The 22,758-nt window shown below is 38.4% G+C and overlaps 1 protein-coding gene across 1 annotated transcript; it reads left to right on the top strand.

The window, feature by feature from the left end:
* The first annotated feature begins 20,162 nt into the window (after positions 1 to 20,162).
* Positions 20,163 to 21,819, top strand: LOC147491241 (uncharacterized). The gene is made up of 2 exons (XM_086568855.1): positions 20,163 to 20,744; positions 21,132 to 21,819. Exons 1-2 carry the CDS (start codon positions 20,376 to 20,378, stop codon positions 21,588 to 21,590), a joined length of 828 nt encoding a protein of 275 aa, XP_086424981.1. The 5' UTR covers positions 20,163 to 20,375; the 3' UTR covers positions 21,591 to 21,819.
* The last annotated feature ends 939 nt before the right edge of the window (positions 21,820 to 22,758 follow it).

Here is a 22,758-nt window from a genome sequence, read left to right as displayed (position 1 = left end):
GTGAGAGTTTTCCAGTGAAGGTACTCACAAACTTCAACTATACTACAACGACTAAGAAATAAAACTATTGTTTTCCTCATTCATGTCCCAACTATCTATACATCTCACTAGCAATTGAATAAGAATAACCAAGTCAAAAATCTAAACTAATATATGCATAATAATTAATCATCTATGATACAAATATATATACTATGAGTAATACTATGAAATGCCTAGCAGGTTCGTTTCTGAAAACTCGGAATAGCATCCTTAAGTAGGTCCTCACATAAATGTCAAGACAAAAACCACTCTGATTTTTCCACTCAAGTTTTTTGCTCCAAAGCAATAAATGGGGCACACTTTATCTTACAATCTCAATGACAACAAGGAAGCCGGGGTCGATCAAACACATCTGCCACTTACTATCACACTAACTTATTCCTAATTGAGCTAGAGGTCTTTATTAGGTGTTGCGGGGATTAGGAGATGGTTTAAGAAGGAAGGAAATGGATATTCAAAAGGACAAGTCTGAGATAATAGAGTCTTCATATTATGTAACTTAGAGAAAACCTTGTTATTTTCTTTTGCTTCTATACTTTGTTTCCATCCTTAGCCATATTTTTCTTTTTATTTTCTTTGGCTTTTGACTCCTTTTATTCTATTTTTGGAGTTTTTATTTATTTCTATATTTTTTTTTTCTTTTCCTTGGATGGAAACTTCTTTTCTTTTTCTGAAGCAACTAACTAATTTTTGTTTACACAGGTTTTTCTCTTCTTCTTTCTTCACTCATTCTATTCTCAGACTTATTCTAAATTGGGTAAGTTGATTTTTTTTTTTTTATTTTTTTTTTGTTTTTGTAACATGGTAAAGGAATTGTGGTTTATGGAAGGCTAAAGAAAGGCTCGAGGGGCTTAACTAGCGGAAAATAATTCATAGGTTTGAATTTCGGCTATATCGATCCAAAAAGGGCCTAAATTCTCGCTTTTAGGATATGACATAGTGATCAAGCAAGTGGGCGTGTGATATCTCTATCCAGATTTTACTTCTCCCTTGTGTCATTTCTCAAATGTTTCGGCCAGATAAGGCTTTTAGGCTATATTCTCACAGGATTTGTAGAATAAGTACTCTAGCCTAGATTTCAGAAACTTACTGCTAACAATCATAGATACTCATGTAATATATTTATAGATAGATGGAAAGATTATTACCTATATATTAACCTAAGTTTCTAACAATTATTCTGATGCAAAAGCTACGTGAGACTTCTAGATTGTTAAGAGCATGGAGAAAGAAAATAATACCAATATTCCTAAGTGTATAGCATAACTTCTTTATTTATATTTTTGAATTTTTTTAAAAAATTTTAACTAGAAAACAAATGCATATTATACATATCTATATCCTAACAGATGCCTCAATTACACGTGTTTCTATGCCCCCCCCCCCCCCCAAACAAGAATCATGCTTTGTCCTCAAAGTATTGTAAATAAAGAGGGTAGGAAAAATACCATTGAAACATGTGAAAGGGGGAACATCGCAAAACAAAGTTAGAACGCACTACTATAGGAAATAAACCGACGCGAACTCTATAATGAAGTTCCACCCATTATGGGGTTAACAAAATGAAATTGCTTGGGACATAAGCGGACACTAAAAACTAAAAACTTACCTTATCTCCCCGCTTTTAAGCATCCTCCTCCTCATTAAAGATATGAGGTTCCTTCGCGATCCCCGCCAAATCCATTATAACTTGCCAAGCTTGCCGCCATTTATCATCTACTAATGCTAACCTGTTAAGTTGTTATTATGTCCGATGGGATGTAACGGGCTTACCAAATGAGGTCGCAGACCGCCATCCCAGCCAAGTCATTATTCGCGAATGAGCTTAACCACCTATTGGTGGGTCTCATGACTTCAACCCTTTTCCAACTGCGGAATTGTGCACGTAATACGTAAACAACTACGATGATGCGCTTTACCAACACGGGCATAAGAAGATACTTACGCCTCATGGTTTGGGCTCTCTTAAGACTAGTGACCAAAACTCGGGGAATGTCATAGCGGCGACGTCCCTCAGCTAAAGCGAGGAAAATGTCACCAGCAGTACTGTTTGCAGAAATGAACTGCCATTCCCCCAAAATATTATTATGATGAATAACATAGTGGTGCCTACGTTTAAGGAAAGGCTACCAAGGGCAATGCTATATCGCCCCTGGTCCATTACTCAAAATACCCCTCCCCCATAATAATCATGGAAATATGTATAATCATAAAGATATGCATTATCAGTCATATATGCCCATGTGTGAACAGGATCAGGTATTGGTATTCCTAAAACTAAGGCGACCAAATTTTTATTGAATTCATGTGTCGTGTCATCGACTACGACGGAGAATTCTTGATCTCCATCCTGATTACAATAGAATTTAACATGGTCATAGAAATAAGCAGTAAGTTGTGGTGAATATGACTCGTCATCACTTACCAGTAGATGACGCCATCCTAACTGCAGGATCCTGTGTCGGAACCAGTGTCCATAGGTCTCGGTGCCCAACACATCTTCGAAAGACTGTTCAGGTATGACTACAGGAGATGTCATCTTAACTACTCTTTGAACAGTTCCACAAAAATCTTGAATGACCCCGCGGAAAATTGGAAATTTCCGCGTTCATTGAGGCGTCTTGCTGGCCAGATATAGCGGGATGCGCTCTTTGTAAATGCGACATAGCATTATTATGGTTGGTCGCTTTGGTATGAGGGCTGGTCAGCTCTAGGTCCAAGATTTGAGGCGGGGTTCGATGAGGGCGGTCGACGACGACAAAATTCTTCAAAAAAAAAGTAATGCAAGCGCTTCGCCAGAAAAACCGGAGTTTAGAGCAAAAAGATAGTAAAACTTGGAGTGGATAGTGCGGGATGATGGTGGGATGTATTGTGGTTTGTTAGTGTAGAAAGAAGGGAGTTTAAATAGGTTATGAGCTTCCAAAACGAATCGGGAAGTTCCCTATTTGTTTGAAGGCAATTTCCGGAAATAGGAAAATTCCTAAAACCGAAAACGGAAACAAGCCATTTTCATATTTTCCTAAAAATCCTGGTATCTTTCATACTGGATTTAGAATAGTAACTTCTAAACTCTCCTAGATTTCATGCTACCACCACACAAGTCATAGATATGCCGATATCGGCCAAATTATCAACCTTTCCTCCAAGACAACTTAACATATATATGATCATATAACGACTTATGCTCGGTCTAAATATTTCCACCCCCAAACAAGTCGGGAAGGTGGGATAAATGATAAAACAAGCAGTACTTGAAAATAACCAATTATATTAAAAATACAATATAAATCCAAACAACATTAAATAAACACATTACTATTTAAATTTAACTCTTGAATTAAAATCCTTCTAATAAAACGAAATTATGAAATAACAAATAACTCCAATTGGGGTGAACACCTAGTTTTGTGATGATGATGGACCCCGAGATGGAGATTGGCTTGAACCCCTCGTCCTTTGGCGACGACGCTCATGCCTGGCCGGACTCGGCTGAAACAGAGTCCTCCACGGGTGGCATGCGTCGTAGCATCTCTATTCGAACAAGCGTTGGGCTTCCATCTCGCATCGAAAATCGCGATAATCGGGTTTGTTGTTGCTGGTGGATAGTCTCCATGTTATACAAGATATCGCCCGTAACCCCTTCGAGCATTTCAAATCTCCTCCGAAGGTTCTCTTGCTTCTTTTGAACTACTATATGTCTATTTCGGATATCTCCACAAATACCATAAACGCGACCGCAAGGCAGCTTTGCAACACTTGCATCGTTCTACATTAGAATTACACTTCTAATGCATCTTCATCCATCCATGTCATATCTTCCCTTTCATCCTCCGACTCATCCATTTTTTTTCTTCGCACAACGGCCAAGTCTCTTGGATGCAATCCAGATAGATACTTGCATTAGAATGCAATTTGATCTTAATAGGAGCAGATCTTGACACAGCTCTAAAGGAGAGCATGATCTTAGTGAACAATACGGGAAGAGGCGCTAAACTCTTCCCCACTCCTCGAATCACATTAAACATTAAATCAAGGATGCAGAAATTATACTTCTTTGTTTGCAAAATTCAGAGAACGTGCAAACATTGCAGGCCGATATCACTGACTTTGTCTTTCCCGAGGACGTTCCTACCAATCCAATCGAGCTCTGACCCGATTGATTGGTTCTCGTGGTGGTCCGGGCGGACGAATGGGATGTCGGATTGTATTCACCCTCCACGACAAGTATCCTTCATCAAAGCGGGAACTCCAAAGATAATGGGGTTCCTAAATTGTCGTTACTAGGTTGCTTTCTGCCGTAATTCCTAACAGTCAAATTTTAACAACGCCGTCGCGTTATTTCTCTCCGCGTTCCTCCTAACTTTATGAAAATCATATCCCCTTCCAATTCTCGCTTTTTATAAAACTGTTCTACCAAATCATAGTGATAGAACTCCTCAGTTGAGTACCACAGTCCGTTCCAATGTCTCTTGAACATCTCCGCGTCGTAAAATGGCGCGAAACTGTCGGAAGCAAACGCGTGTTCCGGCAAAATTCTATGTCGTAGTGCCATTGAAATTTCTTAGACTACTAATGGTTTGTAGACTGTGGGGGAGGCGAGTTTTGAAGAAAACTACTAAAAACGGCGTTGGTGGCGGCGATGGTGGTGGTGGAAACTATAATTGTTGGCTGTTTTTCGAAGTTGGGTTGGTGGTGATGATTGTTTAGAGAAGATTTAGGTGGATTTGATTTCCTTGGTGTAGGTGTAGTTAGGTTTTCTTCCCTCTCTCTATATTTATTTTTTTATTTTGGTTTCCAAAATTTAATTTAACTTGTAACCAGCGGTTTGGGATTGAAGTGGAAACACTGTGCGTGCGGGTTGGGAAGGAAGGAGACGCGCAACGTGCGTGCGGGGTTGGCCCAAGCCCAGTTTGAATTCCGAAATTTTCCGATTTTTCGCGCAAATTCAAACTCAATTTGCCGCTTCGTTACTGGCCCGATTTTGGCGAATGAGTTATGGAAATGATCAGTAGAGAATTTCCAATCCAATGATCCATAAAACACTCAATTCCAACCATGGGTGACGTATAAGAGGGTGGAAGAACGCCTCGAAGTGCGTGTGTGACGTAAGTTATGCGAACGAAGGAAATCTAAGTTTAGATTACGTCAACCCAATTGAACTAATGGGCCTAAACAAAACCAATGGAAAGTTCGAACAATCCCGATGGAAAGATCGACTTCCCACCCCCAAACAAATTTTTAACCACAAAATTTGTTTACAACGTGGGTCGTTTTAAAGTCAGATTCCCAAAACTTGTTGGATTGCTATTTCTATGATTTTAAGAATTTTATTTTTATTTTTATATGTTTATTATAAGAAACACGAAAAACAATAAATACATAATTCACTCCATAGAGGATCATGACTCAAAACCGAGAAAACATGCAAATGATGAAAACGCGGAATTATGTGAACTGTGGACTTAGGATCCGTACTTACTACCACACACTCCATAGGGAGGGGCGGTTACCTGAATGGTGTACTTATCAAGTATATGGAAATGAAAGTAAGTACACCAAATGACAAGGGATCCTCATAGAGCGTGGTCCCTGTAAAAAGACTTCCTCTACATCGTGGGACGAAGTTCGTGAAAATGTTTTAACCGTTGACCATTAACTTGAAAGGTAATTGTTGTCATTTGGATTTACCAAGGTGATTGCCCGTAAGGGGTGACTTCAAGAACTAGAAAAGGGCCGGACCAACGGGTTTTAGTTTGCCTGGGAAAACATGTAGACGGGAGTTGTAAAGCAAAACCTTTTGACCGACCACAAACTCTGCGCAAGAAGATATGCTTATCATGAACACGCGTTTCATGTTAGCTTTATAATCCTTAGCGAGATCGCATGAATCGCCACGGATTTCTTCAAGCTCATTCAATTGCAACTTGCGTTTGACACCTGCCTCATCAATATTGAAGTTAAGGCTTTTATAGCCCACGAGCACGGTGCTCTAATTCAACGGGCAAATGACATGGTTTCCCAAAACAAGTCTAAAGGGAGACATACCTATAGGAGTTTTGAAAGCAGTTCTCGCCCATAAGGCATCCGATAGACGCTTTGACCGATCTTTCCTATCGGGGTTTACAGTTGTTTCTAAAATCTTTTTGATTTCCTATTAGAAACTTCTACTTGTCCGCTAGTTTGTGGATGATAAGAAGTTGCTACTTTGTGTGTAACTCCATACTTTTTCACTAGGGATGCCACAACTCTGTTGCAAAAATGTGTTCCACCATCACTAATGATGGCTTTCGGAATGCCAAACCTACAGAAAATATATTCTTTGATAAAAAATACAACGGTCTTATGGTCATTGCTACGGCAAGCTAGGGCCTCTATCCATTTAGACACGTAGTCCACGGCAACTAGAATATAAATGAAACCGTGGGAAACTGGGAAAGGACCCATGAAATCAATGCCCCAAACGTCGAAAATTTCTACGATCAAGATTGGATTTAATGGCATCATATTACGTTTCGTAATTCGCCCAAGTTGTTGGCAACGTATACACGTCTTGCAATGCACTTGGACATCCTTAAAAAGGGTAAGCCAATAAAATCCACATTGCAGAACTTTAGCGGCTGTTTTCATCCCACTAAAATGTCCACCACACTCTTTGTCATGGAAGAACGATAGAACTTCATTATATTCCCACTGGGGAATACAACGACGAATAATCTGATCCGCACAATACTTAAAAAGGTAGGGCTCATCCCAGTAGTATAACTTAACTCTGGCCAAACACTTACGTTCATTCCTTGACCAATTATAAGGCATAACATCAGCCGCTAGATAATTTACAATGTCAAAGATACCATGGTCTTTGAAAAATGGCATATAGATGCTCATCGGGAAAAGAGTCCGGTATGGACTCGAGAATCGACCGATCGTCATTTGTGAGTCTAGATAAGTGGTCGGCAACTACGTTTTGACCCCTCTTTGTCCTTTATTTCTAATGTGAACTCTTGCGGGGAGAAGGATCCATCGGATTAATCTCTCTTAGCATCCTTCTTTGCAAGAAGGTACTTAATGGTGCATGGTCCGTGTAAACTAAAGTTTTAGAACCAACCAAATAAGGACTAAACTTATCTAAAGCATAAATGACGGCTAAGAATTCTTTTTTACGTAGTTGAATAATTTCGTTGAGCATCGTTTAATGTTTTACTAGCATAATAAATGACAAGTGGACTTATTATCTAGTTTTTGTCCCAAGATCGCACTAACCGTGCATAGTCACTAGCATCACACATGAGTTCGAAAGGTTTAGACCAATCGAGGTCAGATAATTGGTGCAGAGAGGTTAGGGTGGCTTTTAAAGTTTCAAAAGCCCGCTTACGGTTAAAATTAAAATCAAAGATTGCATCTTTCAAAAGCAGATTAGTTAAAGGCCTAGCTATTTTCGAGAAGTCTTTAATAAATCGCCTATAAAACCTCGCATGGCCTAGAAAGGCTCTAATATCGCGGGACGGTCCGTGGTTTAGGTAGTAAGTCGCTATCTTATCTAGTTTGGCCTTATCCACTTCGATGCCATCACTAGATACAATGTGACCTAGTACTATGCCCTTTTCACCATGAAATGACACTTTTCCCGGTTTAAAAACGAGGCTATTTTCTTCACACCTTGTCAAAACCTTAGGCAGGTTAGACAAACGATGCGTGAAGGAATCTCCATAGATAGAAAAATCATCCATGAAAACTTCCATAAAGCTCTACCATGTCACTAAATATATGAGTATATACATTTGGAAGGTTCGGGAGCATTACAAAGGCCAAAAGGCATTCGTTTATAGGCATACGTTCCAAAGGGACATGTGAAGGTAGTCTTTTCTTGGTCATCAATATCAATAATAATCTAAAAATAGCCCGAGTAGCCATCCGGAAAACAATAAAAGCATGACCAGCTAGGCGCTCGAAAGCATTTAATCTATATAAGGTAAAGGAAAGTGATCCTTTCGTGTCATAGCATTTAAACGCGTCAGAATCAATACAGATCCTCCATTTCATAGGACCTTCAGGTGACAACATAGTCACCTTTCCGTTCACGAACCATGGTAACTCCCCGATTTCTTAGGAACTACATGAATGGGGCTTACCCATTCGCTATCGAGATGGGGTATATGATACCCGCGATCGAGTAATCGTGAAGACTTCTTCCCTAACCACCTCTTTCATGGCGGGGTTCAAGCTTACGTACCGAGGTTCGCGAGAAGTCTTGGCGTTATCCTCCAAATGGATACGATGAGTGCAAACATTAGGGTCAATTCCTTAATGTCGGCTAGGGACCAACCAATCGCAGACCGATGTTCCCTAATCACCCCGGATTAAACGCGTGTCTCTTCATCCTTAGATAACAGAGAAGATATAATTACCGGATGACTACCATCCGGATCGAGTTGAATATATTTTAACTTTCACGGGGAAGGTGTTTAAGCAATCGGGGTGGAAGGAAAATCAATAGATGTTTCGTCGGGTCCTCATTTTGCATAATGAATACTTGCTTAGGTAGCAAGTCTTCATACTCAATATGTGGAGCAACCGTGTCTACAATTGGTGTGGACTCAAGGATGGTGTTGACTTCCTCTAAGTAGGAGTCATTTACAAAATCGACTTTCCAAAAGAAAGGAATTTGTACATATTGTTTTCGTGAAACGTGTTGTTAAAATAATCTTAAGCTAAGCTCGATCATGCTAACCTCCCCATCTATAGACGAATCGGTAACTATTTCATCATTTTAAAAACATTTACCTCAACCGTGAGATGGCCAAAAGATAAAGACATCTTACCATCGGCGGCAATTAATAAAAGATGCGTTGGCGGTTGCTAAAAGGGGCCCTAAGATGATCGATACAGAGTCATTAGCTTAATTTCGTATCGAGGATAACAAAATCAGCCAGGATAGTAGAAATCCTGAACCTTAACAAGCACATTTTCCACTACACCCTTAGGATACTTAATAGACACTGGTCCGCTAATTGCAACGTTATTTTTGTAGGTTGCATTTTCGTAGACCTATTTGTTTATACAAGTAATACGGAGTAAGTTAACACTTCGCCCGTGTCTAATAAAGCGTCGTCGTGTGGGAATCTCCTAAGGTGCATTTTCTGATGGATCGACCGAGTGGTCCTTGTACTTAACAATTCCATTATTTTTGGATAAAGTTGGGAATTGTTCAGGTTAAAAGGCGCCTTTAGGTATGTTGGTCTTACGCCTAGTAGTGCACAACTCTTTAAGAAACTTAGCGTGATTAGGTAGCTTTTTAATAGCTTCGAGAAAAGGAAGGTTTATCGTTAGATTTTTGAAAACGTTCCTAATCTCCTCGAAGTTGGTATCCCTAGTTAGCATGGCTAATTTTTTAGGGAATGGTGGTTTCGCTCTATATTTAGCGTATGGCTCGACTTGATGTGTAACCTTGGCTTTCTGTTTATTAGGTTGTGGTTTAACTGGTACCTCTACAATGGTAGGTTCTTCAGTTTCTATTTCAAAGATCTAGTTCGACATCCGTGTAGGGAGTATGATGGGGTAACTATAGGCATAGTTACTTTGTTATCAACCACTTTTCCAGAGGGAGAGTGGTGATGGCATTTAGGTCACCTACTATTGTCGTTTCCGTACTAGTATTACCGTTTACCTCAAAGGTCGCGGTTTGTTGTTTTAGGGTTTGGTATCGCTTTGTCCCGAAACACGCCTTTTGGTTGGGCTTTCTCTTGGGCTAAGCTTGTTGTATGCCCCGATTTATGGATTGTAATATCTGTTGGTTTGATTGAGTCATTGATTGGAAAAGTTGTTAGGTAACCTCAGTATAAATGCGTCGATACGGTCCGGTTGTGTAGGTGTAGTAGTCACAGGTGGTGCATTTGGAACTATCTCGTTGATTATTTATGGGTGGTTTTGATAGTTACTATTGTTAACCGGAATGATACCTCTATTGGTATTATAATTATTCTGACCTTGTGCTACACCTTGTCGTGGTTTTGCGGCTTTGGTTGTTATAATTATTATAATTTCCGACCTTGTCCCTGTCCTTGCCTAGGTGGAGCTTGATTATAGTTGTTTTTGTTTGCCTAACATTTTGGTTATTAAACCCCGAGTTGTAACTTGTTGATTGTTTCGGCCAACTAAAGTTGGGATGTTGTCTCCATGGGGCATTAGGAATAGGATAGTTATTAATGGAGCAAACATTATCTTGCTCTAATTGTTGTTGTTCATAGGTGAGAGGACAATAGAGTCGAGGGGTGCTCGGGACTCAAACAGAAATTACATGGGTTGGAGTTGACATTCATGCGGGGAATAGGCTTTTGTTGAATAGAAATAGCCTCTACTTTTTTTAGTTAGAGATTCGATTAAATTTTTAAGTTGGATCGGGTTTCATCTCAAACATACCGGTGGCCTTAAGCTGTTGAAGGCGAACTACTAGCAGAGCGGGGATATCATCACTCCCCCCCAATTGTTATTGCGTTTAGTTTGTTCTTCTAAAAATTTGTAAGCCTCTGAGGCTCCTTTACTTAGGAAACTACCCCCATTCATTATGTCAAGGACTTCTTTATGGTGATGTTGAAGTCCTTTGAAAAAGGCACGAACTAACGTGTCTTTTGCTAGGTTATGGTGTGGACACTCTATTAGCAGATCGGTGAAACGATTCCAAGCCTCAGAAAATGATTCATGAGGGTTCTGTCGGAAGAAATGAATCTTGGAAAACATTTCATCCGTCTTTAGGGGTGGGTAAAAATGTTGCATAAATAGCTGAACAAGTTTAGCCCACGAGTCCACAGAGTTAGGCGCTTGGGCAGTTAACCAAGACGCTGCCTTATCGGCTAAGGTGAAGGGAAATACCCTTAGTTTAATTTGTTCCGCACCAACCGTAGGATGATGGAATGTTGTAAGGACTTGTTCAATCCTACGCATGTGTTGGTAAGGTTTTTCATGGCCTAAACCATGGAAAACGGGTAACAAATTAAATATGTTTGGGGGGATTCGAAAATCCCCCACTGGGTCTGCTAGAACGATGCAAGATTTAGGGCTATCGCTCAAAGCTTTGTAGAAGTCGGAGAGAGGAGTCTCTCTTTCTTCACCCATTATGTCAGGTATGGTTGGTGGGATAGTAGTTAGAGGTGTTGTGATTGGTATACTCGATATGTTTGTTTGTTGACGGTTAATTACGTTCGGTGTTTTTCTCCGACCAGACCTTAATCTCATGCAATTCAAGTCTAAGTCTAAACACGAAAACAATCCAAACAATCTTGATATATTAGTATGAACCTCTAACTGGAGATGCGAGGTATGGAAGAAAGGAATACCGATAGCGTCCTTGCTTCGCTTATGAATAAGCGTCTTGTTTACTGGCGTGTTGATTGTAAATAACAAGTTAGAACAAAAAAAACTTAAAAATCGAAGTTGAAACAAACTCGTAGAAATCCAAAATTTTGCATAGAAGCAATCGGCCTCCTTGTCGATAAGTGGGGGTCGCTTGGTATGAGGGCGGGTCGCTCGAAGTCCGATAAGTGAGGTATGGTCACACAAGATGAGGAATGGTCGCTCGAAGTCCAGATTATATAGCGCGGTAGCGCTCCTTATAAGCGCAATCGCGCCTCCGTGTAATTTGCCTCGAATTTTTCAATAAAAGCGAATAACCACAGTATGAATCAAACAAGGGTGGGTGGGTTTAATGGGACTTAAAAATGACTAATTCTACTATGAAAACAATGCTAAAGTGCAACTAAGATGGCAAGCGGCGCCATTTGATAAAAGATAAAATTTGAATAGTTTTACCTACGAAATAAAGCGATGAACTCTAAACGTAAGTAAAACTAAACTAAATTATATGATGCCCATATTTATCAAAGATTTCTCTACTCTCAATCCCTTGAGATATAGTGGAGTAGGAAGTTTGTTCCACTCCTAGTGCTCTAGCATGGAATGTTTTCTAATCTAATTAGTCGGTCTTAAGTCAATGAGAGCTTTACGAAGGTGATATACTACGATACTTACTTGAATTTGATTACTTGAATTTAACTCACAATGCTATGGAAATATGATTGTGCTTGAATCTAGATAAAGGATTAGGGGAATTGAATCCACCTCGAATTCAACTTAATAGCCTAACATAGATTCTTGTATCTCGATTTTTACGTTCTTACGGCAAGAAATTGAGTTCTAATCCCTAGTGTTCATGGCATTTTACCGAAAGTACTAACTAGCATGTGAGGTCGTCCACCCATTCTCATGGCGAATCACGACCTTCTAGATTGGAATAGATTCTACAATGTTTTACTACACTATACCACTAAGTTTTCATCAAGGCTTCATCAACCCCTCTAATAGAGGTTTTAGCCTTGAGTCATCAAACCATCATTTCCCATTTCATTATAACTACACATCATATTAAAATTCTAACTTAACTAAATTAACTAACAATGGTTCAATCTATTTAAACTACGGGCGATAATCAACAAGAATTAAAATCAGATCTATAAATTGAAATAACACAATTCAAATTGAGAAAACAACGATTTTATTTATCTAATCAATCAAGAACAATGATTCAAAGACTTAATCTAAAACAAGAATTGAAAATGGAACTAAAGCTTAATTTAATTAATGAAAACAGATCTAGAATTATCTATATTATTTTAGGTCTAACTAGCTACCATTAACAAAGAGCTAAACTTTTGTTTTATACTTTCATATCCAAAATCGTGCATGGGCTTGGAGCCATGTTTTGGGCGCAGAATCGGGCCCAAAACCCAGTCTTCAAATCCAAAAGGCCTCTTCAGCTGCAGTTGGCTTCCACAGACTTTTCGTCCACTTCTGATCTTCTGATTGGGTCAAGGCTTAGACCATTGGAAAGCTCTTCCCGAGCGGTCGTTTTGACATAAGGTAGGCCCAATCGGAGGTCCGGAGTCCAAAGATCACGGCTTCGGAAGTTACTTGACTTGTGTATTTTTTTTGCCCGCGTGTCGACTTTTCAGCTTTTGACCGGGCTTTAGGAAGGCTTTATCTTCTTGAATCTTGGCCTTTAATCATGGAACTCCTTAGTAACCGACCTTTTCTCCTTTATCTCACTAAAGTGGCACATATCTGCACATAATGGACTTTGAAGCCTGAAATGCATAAAAACACGTAATCAGTGTTAACTCTTAATTATTACTCACATAATTGGTCCAAAAGTATGACTGTTAAAGGGTTAAAACTACAGTTTTGGGCTCTTATCAATACCCAACAATCATTTCAACAAAGAACTATGTGTATTTTTTAGACTTGATTCCAGAGAACGATTTGGATACGTAGGCAGCCATTAGTGGTACAGTCTCTCTCACTTCATATCAACCTCTCTAACAAGATCATTGGTGTGTTTGCGTGAGTTCTCACCCAAACATAATTGGCACCGTCTGTGGTTCTTGTCAATGGGCCCTCTTCCACGTTTTTTATTCAAGCTCCATTAATGGCGATAACTACAAGATCTCAAGTAAACAACTAGGCAAGAACACAACAGTCCGATGGAAACAACTTAGCAAATTTTTAAGATCAAGTCAATCAAGTTCCACCATACCAAAAGGCTTCACCTTTGCAGCTTCAAATACCACGAAAGCCCAGATCTAAACTTTCACGGTCTCATTAGCCAGTATCTTCTCCTCATAATGGCACAATTTAGGTGAGATGCGATCTAAAAATATGGAGACGGATGATAAAAGCCTAACCTTGGAAGTCTTTGCGTCAAAGGCTCATAAAACAAAGAAACTAAACGACAATTTGCAGAAGCAAATAAACAAAGGGAGGCTAGTACAACTATCAACAATGGCAAAAACGCAAGAGAATTTCCACAAGTGCTCCAAGATGTTATCAGATCTCACACCCTTACAGAAAAGAACACAGAAATTAACAATGGCAGAAAGCGGAATGAAGAAGTTAAACAAACATTCAAATTTCAACTATTAGCCGAAATAGATCTAGGGGTATTTAGACTTTGGTCCTAACCATAGTTGGTTTATTAGGGTTTGATCCAGAAAAGCTTGAATATTGGGTTTAGTCCTAGTTTTGGTTTTGTCCATGATAACCGAGTTGATTGTAGTCAATCAGCTTGTATTTTCAAAATGACAATAATACCCTCGCGTGCAATATCATGTGCTTCTATTTTATCAAATTTATTCAACACGTGTCAACTATACAGATTTAGCCAACTATACGATTTGGCCCATTACAGAAAAAAGAAAAAAGAAAAAATCCAAATCCAGAATGATAAAGTAAATTGATCGGCATTTGGTCTGAGGGGCAAGAAAGAAAGAGAGACGGAGATGGGTCAGAAGAGTAAAAGCGTTAAAAAGGGAAAAAGCACAACTCGAGCTTGTCGAGAAGGATACAACCTCTTTATCAGGAAATCCTCTTGTCGAGAAGGATACTACTGCTGATGATGATGTGAACAAGAATTTATATTTATATGTTTGTTTCAAAACAAAGCCAGATCAATTTGTTTGGTTCCGAACTGATCCAGCTGATGATAATGGCTCGAAAATAAAACTAGGTGTTCTTGAAAGAGACACTCTCATTCCTGTTTCTGAAATGCTAGATCCTCAACTCCCAAATTTTTTTGCCTCTGCCGCATACGGGTCTAGAATATTTCTATTTGGAGGTTATACAAGTAAGGATAATTATTACACTGGTACAAAGGATGATGTCCATTTATGTGACACTACTGATTCTGTGGTTCGGGTGAAAAGTCGGAGTCAGATGGTTCATGAGAGAGTTGATTCTCAAGCAGAAACTGTTGGTAACAAGATATATGTATTTGCATCTGATATGGAATGTGATCCAATTCCAAACCCTTGGGATGAGGTATACGACGTTCATTCTGGTGAATGGTCCCCACTTCCTCAACCTCCGGATGTGCTCATCCAAGATGAATGTATTATCCAAGGTATTGCAGTTGTTGATCACGAAAGAAAGATTATAATTAATACAACCAATGGATTTATCTCTTTCAGTATTCATCTGTATTCTCGAGATGCGCAAATTTAAGATCTGACGGTCACATCAAAAGTCGAAGTCAGATGTCGACACGTGTCGAATAAATTTGATAAAATAGAAGCACGTGATATTGCACGCGAGGGGTATTATTGTCATTTCAAAAATACAAACTGATTGACCACAGTCAACTCAGTTGACTGGCGGTCAAAAACCAAAACTAGGACTAAACCCTAATATTCAAGTTTTTCTGGACTAAACCCTAATAAACCAACTATGGTTAGGACCAAAGTCTAAATACCCCTTTTTCTTTTGTATGACATAAAAAATGAGTATATAGGTGTGAATGTCAACCAAACAGTAGCGAAGTAAAACATGTGACAGGATAAGGGACAGACATATAAGTAGTTCATCTCATGACTTGTATCACCTAATCATTGTTAAGTAATACAATATCTCTTTCAGCTAAACAAAGCCTTAGTATTTGAGGCACCAGGTTTGAGTTCCAGAGTTTACCGCGTATTGACTATAGAGTATATATATACAAACATTAAAACATATATGCACCTTGTGTAGTTTTACACCAACTCTATGGGGGGCACTTAGGATTTCAGAAGCACTTTCATAACCAGTCAAGATAGGTATTTCAACATCTATATATTGATGAAAAATTACAGCCCATTCAAGTGTGTAGTTTAGAACATTTATACCTTTGTACATTATTGATACTTCCTTCTTCAGTCCAATCCAAAAGGAAGAGAGATTGAACCAAATCACAAATAGGTCCGGTTCATTAATGTTAGTGTGATGCCACTGGCTAATAATAGTACTAGCCAAATACACGTGCTATGCACGTGTCCTGAAGTAACTGCCGTTTGTACTGCGTTTGATACATTAGTGGGTCACTCTGCAGGCCATGTAGGTATGGTCTTAGGTCCGGTTGATATAAGAAAACAACAAACAAAACAGAAACAAAAAACAAAAAGTGAAATACAAATTTTGACAACTTTATTGACTTTTGTTTTGATTGACTGGAGTGTATTTTGTTTTTATTCACTTTTGGTGGCTCAAATGGCTTAACATGTAACGTGTCAAAAAATTAAGAACCAACAAAACCGACACACAACTTATTTGGGTAACTCACCCACACCTTTTATAAATAGTAGAGACATAGATAACAAGGCAACCAAATTATTCTACACGGCAAGACTAATGGAGATCTTAACAGGCAATATATGCTCTTATATATTAAGAAAATATATGGAGCAAAAACACCATATCATCATCTCTGCTTGACTTTTTCCTCTCCTTTCTCTATTAGTTCTCCAGAATCCAGATAAACCAGTTTTGAGTTTTTGAGTTATACTCGATATTAGAGTAAAAATGACTAAAATTACCAAATTATTCTACACGGCAAGATTAATGGAGATCTTGACAAGCAATATATGCTCCTATATCATGTTTTATTCGTCTCGTCTCATGGGGTCTATTAATTTCATCTCTATGTGATCACGACAAAAAGAGAAGGGCCTTTGAAGGGTAATTAATTTCCGGATAAACCAGTTTTGAGTTTTCTATGTGAAAATGACTAAAATTACCAAAAAAGCAAGATTAATGGGGCCTTTGATTTTAAACTTTGATTATTATTTTTAGGTTTTAAATGAAATATGCTCATGTGGTTTGTGGTTGATGTAAAATGATAGCAAAAACATCATATCATCATCTCTGTTTGACTCTTTCCTCTCATTTCTCTGTTAGTCCTCTAGAATCCGGATAAACCAGTTTTAAGTTCTACTCGACATTTTAATAAGCAATGTAAAAATTCTTAACTTTGCTTGAATATAGAATCTGCATACGTTCTAGAACTTAATTTTAAAATTGATTTGTTTTTCATTGCAGTGGGCCTTATGCGAAAATCGATCTTCGATCAGGCGAATTGGAAGGCTATGATGCAATTTTCCTTAGTCCTCATAAATTTGTTGGCGGCCCAGGCACACCTGGAATTTTGCTTATGAGCAACAGTCTCTATTATTTGAAATCCTCAGCTCCTTCTACTTGTGGTGGTGGAACAGTGGGCTTTGTCAATGGTTTTGATGAAAATTAATATTAATTTGACCAAGTTTATTTTTGATAATTAGATTTTCACTGGCCGGTTCAACCACTACACAGTAGGTAGTCTGGGCATGAGAATTACTTAAAAAAAACATTAGAAACAAACAGGCCTTCTCTTAAACGGATTATCCGTTATCGGACGTAGTAGGGGTGTTTCTTTTTGCCGAATTTCCGATTTTTCCGAAATCTGACCCGAAATTGGTTTAGCTCTGGGTGTAGTTTTCATGGGCAAATTTTCCGATTTTCCGATTTCCGAAAATTCCGAAAAAAAATTGGATCGGATTTGGATATAATTCTAAAATCCGATCCGATCCAAAAATTCCAAAATTTCCGATATTATTGCCAATTTATTCCAAAAATATATACTTCTCTCACTATCCACTTGATTAAATCTCGACCGTTCATTCATTTTCTAGTTTTTTACTTCCAAAACAAAACAAAAACATAACCTAGCCATTTCTTCCCCCTCTGAATTGGACCACTCTCTTGTCATTACACCGCCCCGCCATAACAACAATGATGATATGAAAAAATGTCATTTGAGTCATACAATGACTTCCGCAGGATCAATCCAAAACCAAATTCCAATAGATAGAATATTATGTAAAGCTACTTAGAGTCCAAGACTATAATCATAATCCATTATTTATCGCGGACACTTCACTTGATTTCAATTTAACATAACGAAAAAGATTGAAACATTACAAATACCCGGACCTAAAATGAGTAATGCAATGCTTTGCTATTGGTGGCTCTGGTGAGTTCTTTTTCTCGTTTTTTCTTGGATCACTTGTTTGAATGAAAATGGGTTTTCTCAATAAACAAGTCGCGTATTGTTGTTGGTACATTGGTGTTGTGGACATGGTTTTCTCCCTACAATGAACATTGGCGTATGATATTCCAAAAATAATTGAAAGTAAAGAGATCATTGAAAATTTACCAAGTATTCGAAATTTCGAAGTTATTCGAAATTTCCGAAAGTTTCAAAATTGGAAATATATTTTGAATCCGAAAAAAAATTGGATCGGATTTGGCTAGCATATTAGGTTCCGAAAAAATTTTGGAAAAATTCCGAAGGAGGTTAATCTGATCCGATCCGATCCGAAGTCACCCCTAGGACGTAGTGTCTTGGACAGCTTATTTAGGCTGCGTTTGGTTCACGGAAAATGGGAGAAAAGAAAATGCTTTCCTGGATTCTAAATTCTATTAGGTGTTTGGTAGAGATGTTGAGAAAATGATAAAAGAAAAAACATTTTCCATTCAAGGCCACTATTGAGGAAAACAACATCCTTTTAAAAGCGAGAGAAGTTGCTTTCCTTTTGTGTCGTCGGGCCGAGATTTCTTTGAAGTTATTCCATCGCCGCCGCCGAGAGGAACTAGAAAATCACTTTCGTGTCTGAGTTATCGAGGTTTTAGGTGGGGTTTGATCCAGTGGATCGGGTTTTAAAATTGTGAACCAAACAACTAGAAAACACATTCTTCAAAAAATGGATTATGGCAAATTAGTTTTTCGGATTTTCTCTTTCTTTGAGTATCAAAATTCGTTGAACCAAGAATGACCTTAGTGTCTTGAACAACTTATATAGTGTCTTAAACATTTTTTTTTTCATTTACACTTTTATTACATGGTCGTGGGAAAGACACCAAATAAAACTATTCAAGACACTAAATAAGATATGTCAAGACACTATATAACATGTCCGTAAACGGATAATCTGTTTAAGAGAATTCCTGTAGAAGCAAATACTCTGTTTGTAGAAGCAAATACTCTGTTGAATGAATCATTTCAATTATTGATCATTTCCGACCCATTAACTTGAAACTCTGAACCTTCCCTTTCACTTGATTATGGATATTGTTTGACCATAATCTTATAGATGCCCAGTAGATTTGTTGTATTGGACTAAGTAACAATAAAATAGATTAAAACATTTTCTCGATAAGCTTCGCGACGGATGGTTCTTTGTAATAGGAGAGACCTTTTGAATTTTTTGTTTTTTTAAATATTTAGATAAGCATACCCACACCGATTACATTGAAGGACTCACGTCTTCGAAGGCTGGTCAACCCCGAAAGGAACCTAGCCCAAAGACTCTCGTCGATGCGCCATTTTGAGTAAACTCATAAGAAAGACCTTTGGAACTCACTGTAACGTTGAACAGAAATGTTGATGTAATGGGAATTTTTCCATTTGTCCCACAAAGAATAATTTACCTTTCACTCTGTTTTCTCTACAACATACAATCTCCTTTGAGCATGTTCAAGGGCAAAAGATTTGCTTAAACAATTGTAGATTTTAATGATACAATTGAAAACTCCTTTCCTATAGAATTTCACTTTCCATGTATAAAACCTTTGGATACACTAACCCATGGGCCTAATATAATGGGCAGAATTAATGCTTTCATGAGTTCGGTGAACACAAGCTTTTTGCCCGCCTTTTCACTTTATGAATCAAAATACAAATTTAAACTGAGATACTTTCCTAGTATCAAACACTAAATTTCCAATAATTTGGTGTTTTTTCATCTTTAGGAGAGTCACATGTTAATGAAAATACCAAAAAAACACCAAACCAAACACCAAATCAGCCAAAATTTGGTTCCAGTTTTGGTGCTGTATCAAATCTCTCACGTGGTTTTGGAAAAACCACACGGTTTTTCTAACACTGCATGGGCTTGGGCTTGGGCTTCTATGGAAAGAAAATAAATAAGAAAGTTAATGTGCGATACATCGCGCGGTTTTGGGAAAACCGCGTGTGGTTGGGCTTTTAAGATGGGCTTCAGTGCGCGGTGTTGAGAAAACCGCGTGGACTATATGACGCGGTTTATCCAAAACTGCGTAATTTGATGTTTCTCCTAAAGTTGGCTGGTGTTTTTTTGGTTTGGTGTTTTGTTTGGTTAAAAAATTTGGTGTTTTCTTGGTTGGGTTAACGAATATTACCCCCCACTAGATGGGTACACACAAAACAAACACGGTCAACCCAAGTTGACTTTTTTTTTGTGTACTTAGGGGAGACCCTAATTTCCTCATCTATTAAGGGGGAAATCCTAATTGGCTCATCTAGGGGGGGTAATACTAGTTAACCCTTCTTGGTTTCTCTCCTAAAGATGCTCTAAGCTTTACAGGAAACACTATATTACGACAACATCGAAGAACGTGAAGACGCTGGAACCCCACCAATTATTCAAAAAATCCGAGCAGCATTGGCATTTTGGGTGAAGGAATGTATGGGGTACCATCTCATTGAAACACAAGATAACCTATGGATGGATAGAGCACTCCAGAGGTTGTTACCTAATCCAAACATCAATGTATTAGGTAATACTTCAGTTAAGCGCCAACCAGTTCTATCATTCCTTATCTACACAACTTCATTGGACGAAGAGAAGGAGATTAGAGATACAAGTGCTTATATTTGGAGAGAGAAGGCAACAAAGAAGGATAAACCACTTCATGGAAGGTTTGTGACGAAGTTACTTAATGACTTATTTGGTATACAAGCAAGAGGGGGTTGTGCTTGTGCTGGTCCTTATGGTCATACTCTCTTGAATGTTGACAAGGAAGAATCATTGGAATTCCGTGCTGCAATTCAAGAGGTACTTTCATAACTTTTGCTACTACTTTTGTACCTTAGTCACAATTATATAGATATCAGCGCATCACTACGTACAAATGTACAATAATGTTCATCTGATGGTATAGAAAACAATAATATGATCAAGGGATAGCTAGCCCCCCCCCCCCCCAACACACACACACACACTAGATGAGCCAATTAGGTTTTTCCCCTCACCCGAGATGGAAATTAGGATCTCGCCTCAATTACACACAACAATGTTAACAGTCAACTCAAGTTGAATTAGATGTGTATATGTACAAACTTTATTACAAACTATGTAAAAAAAAAATCATAACTATGTACAAACTTTATTCAAACTTTGATTCTTGTTCTTAAACTGATCAAGTCTAATCTCATTTTGCAGGGATACAGTGGTATAAAACCAGGATGGACGAGAATTAGCTTCATTTATTACATGTCCATGACTGAATTTGAACACATTCTAGCAGCCATAGAGTTCTTGGCGCTCTACGGCCAAAGATTCCTCCCACTCTATCACTTCAACTGGAACACAGGAGATTGGACATTCAGGAGAAATGTTCTAAATAATGCAGAGGAGTGTGCATCGAATCTATTTAATAGTATGAAATTAAGTGGCATGCAGCCACTTGGCGGTGCTGGTGTTGGCAGCAGCAGCAACAAAGCAAGTACTCATGGCAATTCTAATGATTCTTGCTCGAGCGTATCAGATAAAAATGTGGAAAATAAGTACAAAATGTACCTTCAGACTGCTCAGTATACCGCTCAGTCTCTTCCAAAATATCCCCTACAACGTCGGATACCTGAAGGAGTTGATCCCGAACTAGTCACATTCAGAATCTAAATGAAGCATGGAGAATTATAGTGCTGCATATATGCCAATTTAGTTTTATTTTCTTTTTTAGTTTTCATATTCTAAGGTTTGTGTAGAGTTTAGGAGAAACTCTCTAAGATTTCTAAGATTGAACTAAAGTTTGAATGAATATTGAAGATTAGATGATGTAAAACTTAATAGAACACAGAACACACTGTTGTGTTAATCTACAGCTCAAAGAATACTCCGTTACATCAAAGGAACTATCTCTACTGGTTTGTGCATACTCAAGCACAGCAGTCTTGATCTCTATGCCTTTTCCGACGCTGACTGAGCTGGGTGCCCCCTTACTAGACGATCTACCACTGGTTTCTGTACCTTTCTGGGGTCTAATTGTATCTCCTGGAGTGCTAAGAAGCAGCCTACCGTATCACGTTCCAGTGCGGAAGCCGAATATTGAGCAATGGCATCTACAACTGCTGAACTCACATGGATTTCTTTCATCCTACGTGACCTTGGAATTTTCCAGTCAAAACCACAAGTTCTATTCTGTGATAATATCTCAGCACTTCACATGTCAATCAATCCAGTGTTCCATGCTCGAACCAAACACATAGCTATTGATTATCATTTCGTTCGTGAGAAAGTTGCTCTCCACACACTCGTTACTAGATTTGTTCCTTCAGCAAAACAACTTGCAGATATTTTCACGAAACCTTTGTCTCAAGCTGTCTTTAAAGGATTTAAAAGCAAACTTGGACTTTGGCTCCAACCCACGTCAAGTTTGAAGGGGAGTAATAGAACACAGAACACACTGTTGTGTTAATCTACAGCTCAAAGACTTAGAAGACTTGGTCTTATACAAGTGTCAGCAGATCTCATTTTCTGTAACAACTTAAGAGATAACTCTTAGATATTCTTCAGAGATTGCTTCTGTATGGAGTCTATATAAGTCCAACACTTTCACTTAAAGAAATTAATAAAAACAACTTGCTACATCTTTCTTTAAAACTAAGCTTTGGTATTGAAATAACAATGGCGGTTACAAATCGCTATCTCTCTCACTATTTCGCTCTGGTTTTACAAGTATTTTGTTAATGAATTCCATATGTCCTTTATCTTGATCCTCGCTTTATATAGTCTTCCATCTGTAGTAGTGGCCAATCTTAAACTGACGCGTGTTTTCTTCATTATTTAT

This window comes from Coptis chinensis, chromosome 6 (assembly GCF_015680905.1).
Source record: "Coptis chinensis isolate HL-2020 chromosome 6, ASM1568090v1, whole genome shotgun sequence".
In the NCBI taxonomy this organism is placed as follows: domain Eukaryota; kingdom Viridiplantae; phylum Streptophyta; class Magnoliopsida; order Ranunculales; family Ranunculaceae; genus Coptis; species Coptis chinensis.
The sequence above is the reverse complement of the archived record's forward strand: the minus strand, read 5'-3'. Positions and strand labels throughout refer to the sequence as shown.